The sequence below is a fragment of the Tympanuchus pallidicinctus genome, unplaced genomic scaffold, assembly GCF_026119805.1.
Source record: "Tympanuchus pallidicinctus isolate F22 unplaced genomic scaffold, pur_lepc_1.0 scaffold5, whole genome shotgun sequence".
NCBI classification, from domain to species: Eukaryota; Metazoa; Chordata; class Aves; order Galliformes; family Phasianidae; genus Tympanuchus; species Tympanuchus pallidicinctus.
The window spans coordinates 50,576,440-50,595,363 of record NW_026294769.1 but is presented as its reverse complement, the minus strand read 5'-3'; the positions used below and the strand labels follow the sequence as shown (position 1 = coordinate 50,595,363).

Here is an 18,924-nt window from a genome sequence, read left to right as displayed (position 1 = left end):
TTCTGTGGACCTGCAGTGGTAACTGACATTTTCATCCTACTAGCAGCACCTCAGTCAAGTAATTGGCTGCAGCAGTCAGTGGTTATCCACTATATGGACAATAAAGGAAATGCACTTTACCTGATTTTCTTGTTAAAATTCTTTTGAATCCACTTCATATTCTAGAAAAACTTGTGCTCTAGCTTTTGAGTATTCCTACACAGCCTGCAAAGTCCTCCACCATTACTGCACACCTGCACTGGTCTCTCCTTGCTCACTGCCATCCTGCTCATATCATCCCCTAACCTGGTATTTGTCTGTTTGATTTTTTCCTAAATAAGCAAAAATTATGTACTCCACAATCCCTATTTTCAACAAAGCTGAACTTTTTGGTAGAAACTTTCTGAAATAACTCTGTCTAGAGAAATTTATTGGCTCAAAAAAACTAAAATCCAATGTAAGCATCAGTCTTTGTCAATGAACACAAGTGAGATCATAGTTTTACTAATATAATTTGTACTCATAACAATTGCCAGAGCTGCTAGTTCTACCTCCTTAATACATTAAGGGGAGCTAGAGAATTAACCTAGACAAGACTGTAAAAGCAAGCAGTTACTTTCTGAATAGAATGACATTAGAAATCAAGATTAGAATGCCATAAAAAAAAAAGGGGGGGGAAAAATAACACTTCCAAATAAATTTTATTTTACCTTGCCAATCCACCATAATCCAATCCTTCTTCTCCTCTGAATATAACATATAATCTTCTCCTCAAATCATAGGGTTTTAATGCCATAATCTATGAAACACACAAAATTCAATCTAAATTATAAACAATGTATTTTCAGTGCAATTGCTCCTCCAAATTTAGACTTAATTGTTACAGATATACCATATAGGACAAATGTTTACAAAGATTTGAAAAGCAATTACATCAACTCATAGAACATGCATTCAAGGAACTGAACACAAAAATGCCAACTCAGATTCAAAATCCTTGAGCAACAGATAAGCAAGAGCTTATCTGGAAATTATCACTATACGGCTGCCCTGTTCTTATACTCTTCCAAAGCCATACAGTATTTGCCAATCTTAAAGGAAAACTGGCTAAAAAGCTTTTCATCTCACATATTGTAGATTTGGGAGTTTAGACAACTAACTTAAAAACATGATTTCCTCTAATCTAAAGTGAAATATACTTTCACTGATAATATACTTTTAGTTTATAGAGGACCCTACTAAAAGAAGCTTTGATGGAACAAGGGCAGCAAGCATTCTGATAATCACAGAGAAGAAAGAATATACATTGGCTACAGACTGAAGCTGAAAAACTTCAGCTTATAAACATGACAAATTTTGCGGTCTTACTTGCTGGAAGGAATCCTCAAACAAAGTCTGTCTGGATACATTGATTTTCACATGGCTTGGCAGTGCATTGGACTGTAATCATAAAGTAATAATGTTACAAGGCATAAAATACATTTATGAAAATTCAAAAAGACTCAAAAACTGAGTAATTACTTAATCAGTACCTGACACAAGTAACGGAAATGAGCAAGTTTCCACCTAAAGCTACGCTCATAGGCAATCTGTGGCCCTTTATTTCTGTAAGGGAATATATTTGAGATACATTAACCACACAGACATCAAACAGAACTTTCAACACCAAACAAAAGCTTGCAGATTTCAAAAATGCACAAAAGATTGCAATCAGAAGATACGATCACAAATGGAAATTCTTAATACATGTCCCAACTTGTTTTTGTATTATTTCCCAAATAAACAAAACGGTTGGTTGGCCAGTCTTCCATTCCTCACCATTGCTACACCTTTTTGCTGTTGTTGTTAAAGGTATTACTCAATTTAGGAGAGTACAGATTCTGAGGATTTCTAATATCTATCAATTTTGTAAAAATTAAAAGCCAGGTAAAGGAAAGACATCTATTATGTTGTATTCACCGAGAGAAAGATTGCAGTATGATCTTAATCACATCAACACACACCAGGGGTTAACATAGGTAATAAAGGCTTCAACTGTTTGTGGAACCAAGAAGAAATTTATAGTACAGCAATCTACAGGTTCTTTGGAGGAAATGGCATTGACACATCAAAGGTAAGCTCCGTAAATGCTACTGTACACAAAAGGCATTAAGACAGACACCATCAGCTGGGTCAACACTTCTGATTAACCTATTTAGAAACAGAAGATCTGCAAGTAAAATTTTGACAAGTATTCAGAACTTGTTTGCTTAGCCATTAATATTATTGGAGCGTGTCTAACTATAAGCAACACATCTTACAATCATTTATTGTTTCCATTAAAATTGTTTATTAGTTATATTAGTTGAATTTATGACGTACTAGCTTACCTCACTTCCTTTCTCAATTTACAGTGCAATTACAATCTTCGTATTTGAACGGTGCATAGAAACTACTGAACCTTACAGTAGTACGGTGAAGCGTGGCACAGAGAAATTGACAATTAAAGGTTGAAAATAGGTTTACAAGAAAACAACATGTTTATAATTTATTGCTCAATTCTAGCTAGAAGCATAGACTGTTTTCTGGTATGCGAAGAACTGCATCACTGAAATGTAACAAATGAAAATGTTAGAAAATACTTTTACACTTCCTCACTTACACAGAAGACTTCCCGGTACGAGGATCATTGAAGGTGGTAGTTCTTGTATTATGATCAACAAAATATCGTACACCTTCTCTAGTGTATCTGATTTCCCAGCCCTCCGGAAGAGGGTCCTCGTTTTGTAAACTGTAGGAAAAAAACAAAGACGGTAATTTTTGCCTCCTGCCTATATCATGACTTTTAAAGTGATAATTAAGCAAGATCTTTTCATTTATACAGTCAATATACACACCTACCCTTGAGTTCGAGGGTCTTCCCATTGCGTTGTCTTTGTGTTATGATTTACAAAATACACCCTATCATTTGAATCCACTCTCCTTTCTAGGGAAAAAGAGAAAACAAACAAACAAACAAACACACACAAACTATACAATAATTGCATTCCAAATTTCTCTAACTGTCATCTGTTGAAGTCAACAGCTAATTAACTTACCCCACCCCGGTGGCAAAGGCCCAAGTGGATCATTCTCTGCTGACAACATCGAAGCCTATTTATAAACAAGAGTACATCCAGTTAGGCCAAATACTAGTCATTATTTTTTCCCATAATATGTTTAAAGTTTACCACTAGCTGTGTAGACTACACCTCTTGGATAGCATGCCATTTTTAGTCTGTTTTGGTAGAAAAACATAATTGTGTGACAATTTATGATTTGTTCTTTTGCCTCCACTGTTTCCAACCCTACATACCATACTTTTCCTTCTTCTTGTAAACTTGAGAGAGCCAGTGATTTTAAAAATTGTGCGGTTCACAAAAGTTATATGAAAAGATGTGCACTTCCTGCTTAAGAAAAGACTTTATTATTAATTAAAAATTCAAAGTATGTGTTAAAACACAAAGTCTAATGCCAATTAAAGTATTTTTTCATATCCTCAGTAGATGATGTCTTCTCTGCTATTTTCAATAGCTATTTTATAGCTATTTCAAATATTTGTCTTTCTTTGTCAGAACACTTGCATTCCATTAAAACATTCAGATGTTTTTCATATAATACAGCAAGGTTAAAGGGGAAAATAATTTAAGAAAAGATTAAAATACTATGAAGAACCATACTAAACTTCTAAAGTAAACTGTAAACTTGCAGAAGTCCTCCAGTAGCTCCCAAGGATACAAAATATGGTATGATTAGAGTTTGAAACATTTTATGAATAGAATATATAAGGCAGAAATGACCCCAGACCACAGGATCTGTGCTCTAATTTATAACTAAAAGCACCCTCTTTAAAACCTTTACAATGGTGAAGCTTGCTTGCCTGGTTATGTTGTTCTTTTCCACAGAATTAAATTTTGATAAGTGGAAACCAATCTACATTTTCCAGAGTATCTTAAGGATCAGCTTTCTGCCAGTACTGCTTTAGTTTTAAATAACATTTGCAATACAAAAATTCTCAAGCCCTAAGAGCTTCCAAACAGCAAATTCACATAAGAAAGGCTACAGTATTTTTTGGTGTTCCCCTGTGATACAGAAGCAGAGCAAGGATCGTAAGAAAATGCAATGCACATACTCAAAAAGAGAGAATTACTATCATCTCAGAAGTAAATGAAGTTATTATTTTCTGCTTTTGGATTGTATATAGTCACTATGACCTTGTAACCAGAGATTTCTCTGTAGTATGTGTAAGAACAATAGCACACAGTGGAAAATGCTAACTGCAAAGGAAGTGAATGGTGGAATAATTCAGAGTTCTCTCATCTTTTTAATGTGCCCAATTATTTATATGTGGCCAACAAATGCTATGTTCTTAATTAAACAGTATATTTAAGAAAACAAACCACAATATTTGACCATTTCTAACATATTTATCATTTACTACCTTTATATTATACACAAGTCGCAGTTTTTAAATAATGTTAATCTTCCAAAACTCTTTTTTTTAAGTCTTCTACTTTGAATGAATATTGAATTTTTTTTCCCACAAATAACTATTCTGTTTTTCCCTAATTCATTTGAATATAAATAGTTGACATATGTGATATTTACTAAAAAACAGCAATTTCAGAAATGTATACTGCAACTACCTATGTGCAAGTTACAAGATAAGAAAACAAAGTCTGAAGCAACACTAATCACATTAAATATTTTGAAATTAGTATTAGAATTAGTCTACACCTGGGTCCAAGTAACAATGGATTTGGCTCAAGTATAAATTATTTTACACTTACTTCCTTACATGAAGTGTCTAAGTAGCAATATGGTGCTGCTATATTCCATGAAAAAGATGGTAAGAAAGGAAAAGGACTAGCTACTCTTATAACAACACAACGAAAGAGAAGGAAGCTAGAAAGCGATGCATAAAACAACAGCAAGATAATGAAAAACATCAATTCCAGGAGAGTACTTTCAACAGAAAGAAAAAGAAAAAAAGAACAAAAACGAGAATAACTGTAAGAATGGTAAGGCTGTGATTATTATTTCCTTCACATAACTTATCTTTGATCACTCAAGACAGCCGAAATTTCAACCTGTTTATTAAAAGGATTAAATTATGGTTTCCCAGAAAATAAACTATGTTACTCAGAAGCTGCTATATAAGCAGAGTTCTGGTGTGTCAGAGGAAGACAAGTCACCTCATTTGACTATAACAGTTTGAGAAGTGTATAGAAGCACCTACCTAAAAGATAAAAATGGAAAGAAAAAAAACCAACCACTCATACTTTCTAGCATGCATTTCATAGCATTTCAATTTTTCTTCTCCTCAAAAATGTGAGTTCTAAGGATGCAACGGATATGCTACCTAAAAAACAGAGCCATAAAGAGATGTGAGAGGGATGCAAACAGTCCAATTATCTCTTCTCCTCCTTCAAGTATATTCTGTCTGACAAATTCCAATTGGATGATTATAAGGTCAGAAAGTGAGAAATAAATCTATGGTGTTTAGCGAGAGTTATCATTAAATCAATAAAGAAACATGATCTAAATAAAAAATACACTGCTCTCTCAGAGAATAAATCTAACTAAAAACCAAATAAATCTCAGATCAGGAGAAGTTAGTTTCCTGAGATGTTTAAGCAACTCATCAAAGTAGTATAAAAACAGAGAACGACACTTCTTGGCTTCAGCTGCAATTATCACATTTGCAGCTAAGTCATCTGTATGCCTCCTTTTTTATTTTTCAAGTTGCCTCTAAAGATAGCAATGGAAGATTTGCTTTTTTTTTTTTAAATCAAGAATCAGCTTCTTTTTATTCTTTCGAATAGATATGCAATTCAATATCAACATTTCTCAAATCACCCATATTTGAATGGTAATTGCCATTTTTTCATTAATACTGCTCTCTAGCAACTTACCAAAATGAGATGATAAAGTCTGTCCCTATGTTTTAAGCAATGTCTAAGCAGCTAACAGTTCTGACAGTATGAACAGATTGGCACAAAGTAATAATGACAGGGCACGATCTGAGCAAACAGCACTCCAGCTGAGCTGAGAATTCAGTAAAATTTCAGTACTTATTAGAAACAAGTCAACAAATCTAGGAAAAAAAATACAAAAATTTCAAGCAGCAAAAAGCAATGGTTTACAATCCCCATATCTCCCTGGACGAACAATTAGCTTCTCATTAGATTCAAACTCAGAAAGGGAGCACACAGAAGGCAGAAGCAGGAACAGGTAATCTCCAAGAAATAGAGACATCCTTTGAGCATGCAGGGATGAGGTTACGAAAGCCAAAGCCCTAGCAAAATTGACACTAACTAGGGATGTCAATGGCAACAAGACATATATACTTCTTTAACTACATGAGTGACAAGAAGAAGACTAAGGAAAATGTGGGCTCACTGCTGAATGAGACAGGAGATCTGGTTGTACAGAACGCATAGAAGGTTGAAGGCATTCTTTGCCTCAGTCTTTACTAGCAAGACTGGTCTTCAGGAATCCAGGGTCCCAGAGACCAGGTAGAAAGTCTGGTCACAAAATTGTAGAGGTTAGAAGGGACCTCTAGAGATCATCAAGCCCAAGCCATGAAGATGTACCCTTGGTGGAGGCAGATCAGGTCAGAGACATTCATAAATCCATGGGCCTTGACAAGGGAGTGCTGAGGGAGCTGGTAAATGTCACTTTGAGGCCACTGCTGATAATCTTCAGTCAGTCATGGCAACTGGGAGACATGCTTGAAGACTGGAGGAAATCAAATTACTTTCTTCACAAGAGGCATGAAAAAGAACCCAGGGATCTACAGACTGGTCAGCCTCACTTCAGTCCCTGGGAAGGCAATGGCACAGCTAATTCTGGAAACCACTTCCAGGCATGTGAAGGACAAGAATATTATCAGAAAGACTCTATGTGGATTTACTAAGCAGAAGTCACATTTGACCTGTCTGCTGTGCTTCTATGATGCAATGACTGGCCTGATAGATGAGGAGAGAACAATGGATATTGCCTTCCTCAACTTCAGTAAGTCCTTCCTTTGAAACTGTTTCCCATATGATCCTCATAGACAAGCCACTGAAGTACATTCTGGATGAGAAGACAGACTGAAAACTGGTTAGTCAGACCCAAAAAGAAGCTGTCAGTGGTGTCAAGTCTAGTTGAATCCAGTAACAGACAGAGCACTCTAGGAGTTAATACTGGGTCCAGTATTGTTTTATATCTTCATTAATGACCCAGACAATGAGGTAGAATGCGCCCCTGGTAAATTCACAGATTACATAAAACCAAGAGTGATGGGACTGATACATCAAAGAGTCATGCTGGGGGACATAGCAGAATGGAGAAAGGTGATGGCAGGAGCCTCGTGCAGTTAAACAGGAATGAGTGCAAAGTCCTGCACCCAAGAAGGAATAAATCCAGACTGGGAGCAACTCAGCTGGAAAGCAGCTATGCAGAACAGTAACTCAAGGTCACAGTGGACAAGTCTAACAAGAGCCAGCAATGTGTCCTTGCTCTAAGATGGCTAAATTTATTCTGGGTAGCAAAGTACTGCCAGCTGGTCAACAGAGGTAATCACTCCACTCTACTTAGCACTGGGGAGGCCACATGTTGAGATACGCAGCTATTGGAGAGGGTCCAATGAAGAGCCACAAAGATGGCTCTTCCAACCACAATTATTCTATAATTGTGTTGGTTAAATAGACTATGATGCACAGCACAGGACTGAAGAAAATCAGTGGCAATACATATTTCTGCAATTGCTGGTGATATGTCTAATTAGGTAACAAAAAGCTGAGAAGTATTATACACAAGAATACTGCAAACTACTTCATTTCAGACAGGATACTTGAAAGAAGTTTATTAAATTTAGAGGAAATTTAGCCTTCCTAATGCACACAGTCCTAGAGCAGAAGTCAAAATGAAGTTGTTTCTCCTTCAAGCATTCCAGCTGTGTTTCATTTGTGAAGTCTCTAGGACTAGATCTTAATATAAGAGAATGAACCCAAGTCTTACAAGGAAGTGTTTAGAAAAGTGATACACAAGTGCCATGGAGGAAAACAAAAACAAAACAACATAAAAAACTGTTGCATTTATCCAGTCAGAAATGAAAAAAAAAAAGTCTCAATAACTCAATACTAGATTTACAGAATGACTTGAGTTGGAAGGGACATTAAAGATTATCTAGTTCCAGCTCCTCAGCTGTAAGCAGAGTTGCCATCCACAAGATAAGGCTACCTAGGGCCCCACCCAACCCAGCTTTGGCTTTGAACATCTCCAGGGATCATCCACAGCTTCCCTGAGAAGCCTGTTTCAGCACCTCACCATTCTCCAAGTAAAAAAAATTCCTTCTCACATCTAATCTAAATCTCTCCTCTTTTAGTTTGAAACTATTCTCCCTTGTCCCGTCACTATCTGCCCAGGTAAAAAAGTCACTCCCCATTTTTTTTAAGCCCCGTTTAAGTACTGAAAAGCCACAGTGAGGTCTCTGTGGAGCTTTCTCTCCTCCAGGCTAATGTAGTCTTTGAAACTGCTCATGATAGTTTTTACCAGTAGATTTAAGTAAGCCACCACATGAGAGAAATGGAAAGCCATGTTTGAAATTCCAGAGTTGAACCAGTCCCCTAAGCTTCAAAATGAGCTCAAAGAAAAAGAATTACCACCTGTACCGATGAGAGACTCCTAATCACTAAAGAAATTTTGAATGCCACTTAATATATAAAGTGCTCATAATACAGGTTTTACACTCCTTTTCAGTTAAGGGAGTGCTTTACTTTTACCAGTTACTGCTATCGTTAAAAGTCTTCAGTTTCATGCAGGCTCAAATTAGGGAACCAATTCAAAGGGAAATATAGCTGTATCTCTCTTCTGAAGTTTCTAAAGTTTATACAGAATTTACCGAATAGAGGTATCGTTGGTTAAATTGTTGCATAGCTCCCTGCAGTTGATTACGCTGAGACTGCCACTGCTCAAAGTTCCTGACTGATTCCATTGTTGGCCGCTGCCATGTCGTTGTTCTGGTGTTATGGTCCACATAGTAAACTCTTCCACGATCATCAACTCTTCTTTCCCAGCTATCAAGAAACACAAACATTAACAGCTAAACTTTCCAGTAATATTGCATAGCTCATTTTCTCTTTATGCTAAGATCCCAGATATTATTTGAATGGAGTTCTGGAATGATAGGCTTAATCTTAATTTCTAAAGTACACAAAAGCACTCTCCAGCTTTACTGGCTGGGGAGCAAAGCACACTGGGCAAACATTACATCCTTGTCTCACACTGTCACCCTCAGTTTTAACTGTGTAACTTCTTGTGACAGTGATCAATATTGTCAGGTTTCACAGAAAATCCAATATCGCCTGGGAATCAGAGGTTGGTAATCACTGCACCACACTAGTCATGCCATCTAAATAAAGATGGTAAAATCTTCATTATTTTAACACTGAAGTTTTACAGGAAGAACAACATAATTCAGCAGCTGTGTTTGAACAAGTGATCAGAATGAAATACGTAGACATACACCAATATTCTTATGGAAATTAACACAGTTCTAAGCTAACTGCATGTTAAGATTTCTTAATTTATAATGTATGATACATTTTCAATGAGCTGCTCATTAAAACCAAGACAGTAGGGTTTGTTTTTTTGTTGTGCATTAGAAGAAAAAGAACATAGCAGCATTATCAACTTTAAATCAAGAAAAGTCTACAGTACCCAGGAGGCAAGGGCTGTGGTCTTTCCCACGTTGTAGTTCGTGTATTGTGATCAACATAATAGGTTCTCCCATGAGGATCCTTTCTTTGCTCCCACCTTCAGGACGAAAAAGACTTTCATGTAAGTCAAGGCGAAAATATTTCCCTAGGGCTTATTTCCCAGTAAGCCAAAAAAAACCATTTTGTTACTGAATGAACACCCTACAATTCTAAAACAATTCTAAAACATTCTAAAACACTGAAGGCAATGCACACTAAAATACATATAAAATACATTTACTTCCTGCTTGAACTGGTACCACCATAAAGGCTTCTTTACGGGATGTGGAATCTAAAATGAACACACACTGATATTCAGAAGTACTTCTAAATTCTATTTGAGGTATCTGAAAATGAAAGTGATTATCTGCTTCAGGTTTGAATGCTTCATTTTAAAAGTTTAGAAACAAATTATTTGCATTTCCAAGCATGTCTCATCCAATAAACAACAGAATCTTTCAAAGTGAATCTCAAATGTGTGCTAGCAGATAACTCTCCCATGTTTCTACTTTCTGTCCTGTTTCTCTACCTGATTTTCCTGGGGATTATTTCTTCAGTTTTGGTTGCAAAGCTCTTACAATGAAGATGGATAAAACATTATGAGCAATTCAAGATTTGTGCTGCTGAGGACTGTCATGATGCAATATTTATCCCCATTTCCCTTCCCATTATTACATGTTAGACAATGAACTGAAGACCTTACTTGTGTTAGATTTATGTTTTTCATATAAGCATAATTACTTATCTCCTAAAAATGCAAGCAGAACATCTTACTTGCTATTCATAAAATTTCTACAAATTCTTTTGTAGTTCAAGAGCTTAAATGCTAAGATTATAAGGTCATAAAAGAGGAGTAGAAGCATGTTAGAGAGTTAATAAGGCTAAACGTAATGGAGATTCGAATAAATTTGTGAGGAAGGAAACTCAATCAGGGAACAATGGCAAAGTAATGAATTCAGACATAGTGTCCAATAGGCCTGAATTCAAGACCCTGCCAGTGGGAAAGCATATAACTAAAGAAGAAAAGTGGGGAGGGGAAATAAGAGAAATTCCCTCCTATAAAGGATTTTCTTTGTCAAAATAATTGAAAATTAAGAACCTTGTGACATCTGCTCAATAAAGTATTTGCAGTACTTCTGACTTTTGAGATTCCCATTTTCATGTTTATCTACAGGAATTCAAGTGAAAAGTCACTAATTACTTACTGAACCTGTTTCAGAGAGAGCAGATACAGGAAGATCTGAGACAGATCTCAGAAAGATCAGCCACAGTGGCACAATGCATATATACTTCCAGCAAGTAACTACTTTGGTGTTAAAAAAGATGCTAAAATAATATTTAGAATACCACAAAAACTTCCACATCTTCAACTAGTTACTGAGGACATCTTTGCACCCAAACAAGAAGTAGATCTCAATATAAATAAATAAATAAATAAAAATTCAGATATGTATTTGAGTACATAATATGTTTTGATTTGATGTTTAAGCTCATCTTTGACTTTGCATTTAAGGTTTAAGACTACAGCAGTAGTTTCTGTTTGGGATAACTAAAAGTTTCTAGCTATTCTGAGCACATACAAACACTGTATTTTTAATATAATTGGTTACACACCTACACTGCAAGAATCTACTTTCTAGACTATTTTATTCATTTTTGTTTCTTCATATTTTAGTCCCTACTACATACCCACAGTGTAAGAACCAATGCAGCAATGAATTATGACCCAAGTAAGCTTGAATATATCAAATGAAACTTCTTCATATCCATAATGCCCAAGAATTTCTCTATTATGTTACTGTCTCAGAAAATAAATGATCAGCTGCTAGTTTCTGGGACATAAGCTACCAGCCAGTTACAGAATAGTACAAACCTCATTTTAGATCATATAACCCCATCTCTGGCAGCCCTTGTAGGGAATTAAACTGTGATTTCTCTGTACACACATTAAGACAAAACACAATAACAGTGTTAAAATCAAGCCCACATACCCTGCTGGTAAAGGTTCTGAGCCAGCACTAACAGTCTGCTGTCTTACAGGCTCTCCTGATGCACTTGAGGCTGAGGAGGATTCCCTTGGTTTTGCTGCATCTGCTGCTGTACTGTTTGTGGTATTAGGCTGAGCACAGTCTGTAGTAGTTGAAGCTTCTAGTCCAGCAGACACAACGGATAGCGTAGAAGTGTGGCTTTCAGAACAGCTAGCTGCTTCTTCTGTTGATTGAGGTTCTGCTGTAGTGTTAGTGCAATCTGTAGACATGGGAGCTTCTGAACCTACCATAGCTTCAGAGACAGAAGAATTACCAGTTTCTGGTACAGAGGAAGATGTCTCACCATTAACTGAAAAATAGGAAATTAGAAAATTTGCATATCAGTCTCCAAAGAGTTGAACTTTTTGGTCATATTTTGGAGTAAACTACATTAAACATATTCCTTTTTTGATTCAAAAAAAATTTGCCATAAGTAACACTTTTGCCTAAGATGACAAAAAGTCACAGCACAACAGTTAAAGCTGTGATTAAAACTTACAGTCTGCAAGCCATTCTCTACACTTCCATGTGAGGTTATTTCTTAGTTTCTGCATACCTTGCTCAATACAACATTTACCTTATTCCTTAGATTAGCAAAAAGTAAACACTTCACTTCCCAAGAAACAGTACTGCCTTACTTGAGAACCTGCACCAACTTCAAAAAAATATCTTGACTAGCATGGCAGGAAAGAAAAGTATTGTGAGCCAATTAACTACACGAAGTGCAGAAATAAAGAGGCAGCTCTTACAGATTTTATTTTTTTTTTTTTACCCTTTTAGAAGTTGAGATACAAAATTCTACAATAAAGCAATGATCATCTTGTGTATGACATTAAAAAATCACCCCAGCATCCCTAACAAGATCAATATGTGCTAAAAAATTGCATTTTGCTAACTGTCGTGAGCTAACTCTGATTGCCAGCTAAGCACCACACAACCACTCACTCACTTCCACCCACGGCATGACTAGGGAAGAGACAACAAAAAGTAAAAGCAAGAAAACTTGTGTGCCAAGATAAAAGAAATATTTAGTACGAAAAGAATTAGAAGATGACAAAAACAGTGAAATAAAACAAGTGGATGTGAAGGCAATCATTCACCACCTCCCATGGATAGAATGATAGCAATCCAATTCCCATGCAGAAAGATGACTAACCACCCCAAACTTTCTCCTCTCCCTTTTTATTGCTGAGCAAGACATTGTATGACAAAGAACATCTCCTTGGTTGGTTCAGGTTATCTGCCTGGATGCTTCCACTCCCAACCTCTCCAGCACTCCCAATCTGTTCATCAGCTAAGAAGAGGCTGAATGAGAAACACATAAGGACTTCATGTTGTGAAGAAACACTTCAGCAGCATTTAAAGCACAACCATGATATCAGCATGATTTTGCTCATAAATCTGAAACACAGCATCATACAAACTACTATGAAGAAAATTAACTCCATCCCAGCAGATCCAGTCTACTAATGCAACTGATACAGACTAAAAATTTACAAAAATTATAATAGAATCAAAGTAAATTTTTTTATTCATGCAAGCATAATCTCATAGAAAGCTTAAAACAGACAGATTTGAGAGGAAAAATGGGCTAAGAAGGCTTTAGTATTCTCAAGACCATTTGGCTGGCAATTCATCAATACCAGTCATAGCCATGGAATTGCTTGAGTTGGAAAGCACCCTTAAAGGTCACCCAGTCCAACTCCCCTGCAATAAACAGGGACACCTACAGCTAGATCAGGTTGCTCAGAACCCCATCCAGCCTGACTTTTAGTGTCTCCAGGAATGGGGCACATCTTTAGTGAACTGTTCCTGTGCCTCACCACCCTTACTGCAAAAATCATTTTCCTTATACCCAATCTACATCTCCACTCTTTTAGTTTGAAACCATTCCCCACTGTCCTGTCACAACACACCCTGCTATAGTCTGTCTTCTTCATCTGCAGATCTTAGCAGAATAGCATCTCAGCATAAGATCTTGCCTCAAACCAGTGAAATCAGGTACAGTAGTCAATATGACCCCATTAAAAGTCAAGGACATTGCGTGAAGTAGTGTAATATCATTCACAGCTTTCATTTTCTGAATCCCTAGTCAACACCAACCAGTGACAATTATATTTAAGCTTGCCAGTTTATACCTCTTTTAGAGTTCTAAATCTTTTTCTTCAAGATAAAATACCATATGCAACACACACTTCAAGTTGTTTTCTAACTGACAGCACATTATAAGCTTCCAATTCTAAGAATTGAGGCCAAAATACTAAGATTTCTCTACACTCGCAATCTTATTGATAGAAATGTGCAAAATTTAACTCTAGCCTAGTGCCTATAAAATGGTGTTTCATCATTTTAAAGAGTTCATTTCTTTTAATCCTGTACAGTACTCTTACAAATAAAAAAAATCAAGACTACTTACTACTTGCAATAGCTGTAATGTCAACATTTGCTGGCTTTCTCAGAAAGCAAAAACAGACACTGGCAAATTGAAAATCTCATCTTCCTTTTAAAAACACATGCACAAATTAAAAAAAAAACAAACAACTAAACAAAAAAAACCCCACCACAATTAAGCAGTAATCACTAACATATTCAAAATAGCAAGTCAGTTTCTTTAAGGAATTATCACTAGGCCACATATATTTGCTTACAATGCATACTGACAAGCATGATTGTAGAAGCAGTAGGAGGTGTGTAAGGTCTGTAAAAGGCACTGATTCATGAACACAGCTATTCCAGGCTAATATATCACTACTTGCAGCTCACATAAAACAGATTAACTACAACAAGATATATCAAGAATTCATAATATTTAAACAACATATAAAGCATGAGATTAAAAAAAAATCATTAGTACAGACAATCTGATCAGTTTTCTTTAAATGTCTGCTACAGTAGCTACAGTAACAACTTTATCAAAATAGAAAAAAAGCCAGTTTAACTTTCAACTTTCATTTAAAAAAGTAATTTCAACTCATCCACATAAAACAATCAATGGAATGACAGAATTAAGTTAGGATCAGAATAACTGACAAATCATCAGCTCTTTTAGTAAGCTGATCTCCAAAACAGATATGTAAAACATGTTGCTCAAGGAGGTTGTGGATGCCCCATCACTGGATGCATTCGAGGCCAGGCTGGATGTGGCTCTGGGCAGCCTGGCCTGGTGGTTGACGACCCTGCACATAGCAGGGGGTTGAAACTACATGATCATTATGGTCCTTTTCAACCCAGGCAATTCTGTGATGCTACGATGATTCTATGATACACTAGCTGATTACCTCACCAATTAGATTTAAAACAGCAGTTCCAGCAGCATCATAAAAAATTACAATTCTGCTAAGTAAAGAGGAAAAAAAAAAAAGAAACAATGTGATCAACAAATGCTGAAGACTCATTTTGTTTTTCCTAAAAATAAAAATGCCTCCACTAACCAATACAGTAGTTTAAAACTGTCTCAATGCAAGTTCAGTGATGATTTCATCAATATTACTGTTTGAACAAATCAATTACTACTGCAATTACTCTATCCAAATTCCAAGTTAAAACAGATCTCTTAGCAATTGAAGAAAAAGAGAACAGTGCTTAAATAATACATATGCCCTTTGGCCTTCAACTGAAAAGAGAGAGGAATCAAATTCAAGTTGTCTAAAAAGAGATACAGTTCACAGAGGCCTAATTTAATTACTACCATTTAAAGTTTATCATTGTTTCTGCCATCTTGCCACCATTCCGATATTTTCCACTCTATTAAAGGAAGCTTAACTGTCTCTGTTCTCCTGTTTCTTAACAGCTTGTGTATTTCTATTTAGGAGTATCTTTTTCCTCCTCTGTCACTGCAGTCTCACTCAATCAGCTGAGGCAAGTGCTTTAAAAATATAGTCATGATCAGATACAAAGCTTTGCCTGAAGAACAAAAATAAATACCTGCTTTTCAATTCTTTTACTGTACCATATGCTTCCCCTAATTAGGATAAGTACCAAAGTTTTTCTGTTTAAGAGAAGTGTGAAATTTGCTATTTTGCCAATATCTGTTTTAAAACAGCATAGCTTTTCAAAAAACAGAAACCAAAATGTGTCTACATTTTAACTCTAGGCACAGCAGTTCCTAACAGCACTAAGCTGCAGATTTATCCAATAGCAAAAGAAGCCTAACTGGAGTTATTCAAATGAATTATATGAAAGAAATCTCAGTCTTTCCCCCAACAATCAGTTATGTTGTTTGGTAATCTGGGACTGAGAAGGAAGTTCTGGATATTTTACTTCTTACTTCATCCAATATGAGAATTCACAGGCAAGTATGACAGTTAGGACACTTAATAATGGATCTACTACAGAAAAAATAATGGAGTGGAAATACAAGATTATAAATTAAAGCGCAGAGACACTCCTTTCAATATTTCTTGAAATCTAATTTTAAAAAGTGCAGAAAAAGTGATTCAGTTTCAGATTAATTTCGATTAGACAAAAAGCTTTAACATAAACGTTCTTATAATTCTCCCATTCCTACCAGTGCTGTTGACAAGCTCAGTTCCCAGTGGTTTTGGTACAGGTGTATTTTTGGGTCTGGCTGCAACATGTATAGGAGATGGTGAGTTGTTTCCATTAACAGCTTCAATACAGAATGCATTCTGTACTACAGAGTCTGAAGGTACTTGATTGTCATTCCCATTAGAAACATCACAAGCAGACCTTGGTAAAAATAAAAATAAAAACCCATCAGCTTATATTAGTACAAACACATTTAATAGTTATGCACAGAACTGAAATCCTACACTATAGCATACAAAAGAAATACACAAAGAACATAAGTAAATTCACAATAGTTTATACATTTGCAGCCTAGATAGCAGTCAAGTGCAAGACAAAAACAATTACAAAACAAGGCATAAATCCTGAAGAACTTCAGAACACTTAGAAAAGATTTCCCATTTCCACTGTGGCTTTACTTTATGAGATATTAGAGTTGAGTGGGAGCAACTGATGCATACGTCTTCCAAAAATGCCTTAGGGACCATCCCAAAGCACCACCTGCGAGTATAACTCTTTCTCTCACTGCATGAGGAACAAAGAAAATAATCACATGCATAAGGATAAATGCAGTCCTGTCACTCAAATGTATAGTGACTGTACACTTATTCACACTATCTTTTAAGTAAAAAACTTAAATTGTTTGCACTGACTTCAAGACAACTGGCAGACCATTGATCTGAACACTGGCCTACTCAACTCACTAGTGGTTGAGAAGTCAAAGAGCCTCCTATTTCCCTGTATGCAGTCCATGAGCTGGTAAAAAGATGGTGGCTTCAAGAACAAAGCTTGAAATTGATCTCCAAGTCTTTTTCTTACCATGTTAGGTTGAAGATGACAAACTCTTTGGCTCAGCATTCTGAATACTACCTCCTAAACATAGTACAAGTCTGTTCAACAACTTCCTGATCTCAACCTTAAAAAAGGAACTGGGTGAGAAGGAAGTCATTTAGGCTTTTTTCTTTTTCCTTCCGTTCAGATGCTACATTGCAAAAAGTTGGTAGACATGAACAGAAACTGCTCGTAAGACACCAGAAGAGAAAACAAATGAACAAAGTATACAAAACCATCCTGTGCCACTCTCATCTGCAGGATTTCATAAAAAATTCAAGCCGTTTGAAATCTATTTTCAGAGGGCTACACATTAAAAAGGTAGTCATGCACTAATGGAAAGCAGGTTTTAACAGGAGAGGAAAACCAGAATTGTAAATTTAATTATTGCCAAGCTGAATTATGTCATTGTTAAGCAAACTATATTTCTAAACCTATGGTAAAATAATTAAGAGTTTGATAGATAAGATTTTTGGGTCTGGCTGCAACATATATAGGAGATGGTGAGTTGTTTCCATTAACAGCTTCGATACAGAACGCATTCTGTACTTTAGAAACAAAAAAAAATGTCAACTGATAAAAACTGATGTACTTTACACACAGTCTAAAAAACAAAAATAAATTCCAACCTTGATGCACTTCTTGCAGAAGCATCTCTGTTTTCATGCACAGCCTCTCCATTTTGCTGAACTTCTACTGAACAGTAAAAACAAACAACAAAAAAGAAATCAATACAAATATTCTACTAAATCTGTCTGAAGTATTAATCAAAATATTGACTGAATTGTTTCAACTTACTGGTTGCTGGTGAACTGAGATTTGTAAGAGATTCTTGTTCAACAACCAAACCATCTAACACAACTGTCAGTTCGCCTGTTTGCACCATGCCACTCTTGTTTTCCAAAGATAATTTCAACTGTTCTTTCACCTTTTCCACTATATATGAAGTTGGAATGGGTAGGGGAAGAGAAGGAGAGAAGGAATAAAGGAAAGATTAAATCCTAAGCAATACTGAAAAAACACTGCCAACAAAAAAAAGATACATTTGCACAAAAAATATATCTGTACAAAATGTCACACCCAGATGACTTGAATAACATAGAAATCACTAAGGAGCTATGAAACTCAGACCAGCTGTGCATAAATGCATAGTTTAATGTAAAAATAAATAGCTTATTTATACAGTATGCTCCAGGTATACAAAAGGATCCATATAATTTCAGTACTGCATTGTAAATGACTTCCCAGGTTTATTACTTCCACTAAGCCCTTTTGAAATCATGCACTACTTACATAACACAAGAAGGCTTAAAGTTAAACAACTTGTGGATGACACATCCAAATACTATATGTGACAAATCATAGGGAACCTTATTCTACAACCTAAGTTTATGCTTATTTCGCTTACCACCTTCCAAAAGTAATTCTAAGACACAGTAGAAAAGCACATCACTTTGAGGAAAGAATAAATACAAAAACTGCACAGTCTTTCCTTTTTGTTTTTTCTGTTTTTTTATTTTTTTAACTTTAGTAAGTGCATTTTCATAGACTCCAACTCCCAGGATTAAACATTAACAGAAAATATCTCAAGTAACCAAAAATTAAATGAGAAAATATTTTCACCAAAAAACCTTGTTTTGAGTTTTAAAAAAAAAAAAACAAAAACACATTAATGAGGCAGTAGAATAATTCAATATAACTGATAAGAAATGCACAGATGTATAGACAGAGACACATAATCCAGAGTTTAAACATGCTGTGGATGTTGCATAACTCTCTCTAAATGAACCATTACT

The 18,924-nt window shown here is 35.8% G+C and overlaps 1 protein-coding gene across 5 annotated transcripts in view; it reads right to left on the bottom strand.

Moving 5' to 3' along the window:
• WWP1 (WW domain containing E3 ubiquitin protein ligase 1) overlaps window positions 1-18,924 on the bottom strand; it is a 61,688-nt gene that overhangs the window by 12,729 nt on the left and 30,035 nt on the right. For 4 of the 5 annotated variants that reach the window (XM_052704686.1, XM_052704685.1, XM_052704687.1 and 1 more), the window contains 12 exons: window positions 17,927-18,064; window positions 17,758-17,824; window positions 16,278-16,459; window positions 11,735-12,080; window positions 9,706-9,801; window positions 8,888-9,062; window positions 3,057-3,111; window positions 2,860-2,944; window positions 2,621-2,749; window positions 1,512-1,584; window positions 1,348-1,419; window positions 690-778 (listed from right to left, as the gene is read on the bottom strand). In XM_052704686.1, the coding sequence (XP_052560646.1) occupies window positions 690-778; window positions 1,348-1,419; window positions 1,512-1,584; window positions 2,621-2,749; window positions 2,860-2,944; window positions 3,057-3,111; window positions 8,888-9,062; window positions 9,706-9,801; window positions 11,735-12,080; window positions 16,278-16,459; window positions 17,758-17,824; window positions 17,927-18,064 (1,507 nt within the window). The remainder of the gene's footprint in view (window positions 1-689; window positions 779-1,347; window positions 1,420-1,511; window positions 1,585-2,620; window positions 2,750-2,859; window positions 2,945-3,056; window positions 3,112-8,887; window positions 9,063-9,705; window positions 9,802-11,734; window positions 12,081-16,277; window positions 16,460-17,757; window positions 17,825-17,926; window positions 18,065-18,924) is intronic. The other variant, XM_052704688.1, reaches the window with a different exon arrangement.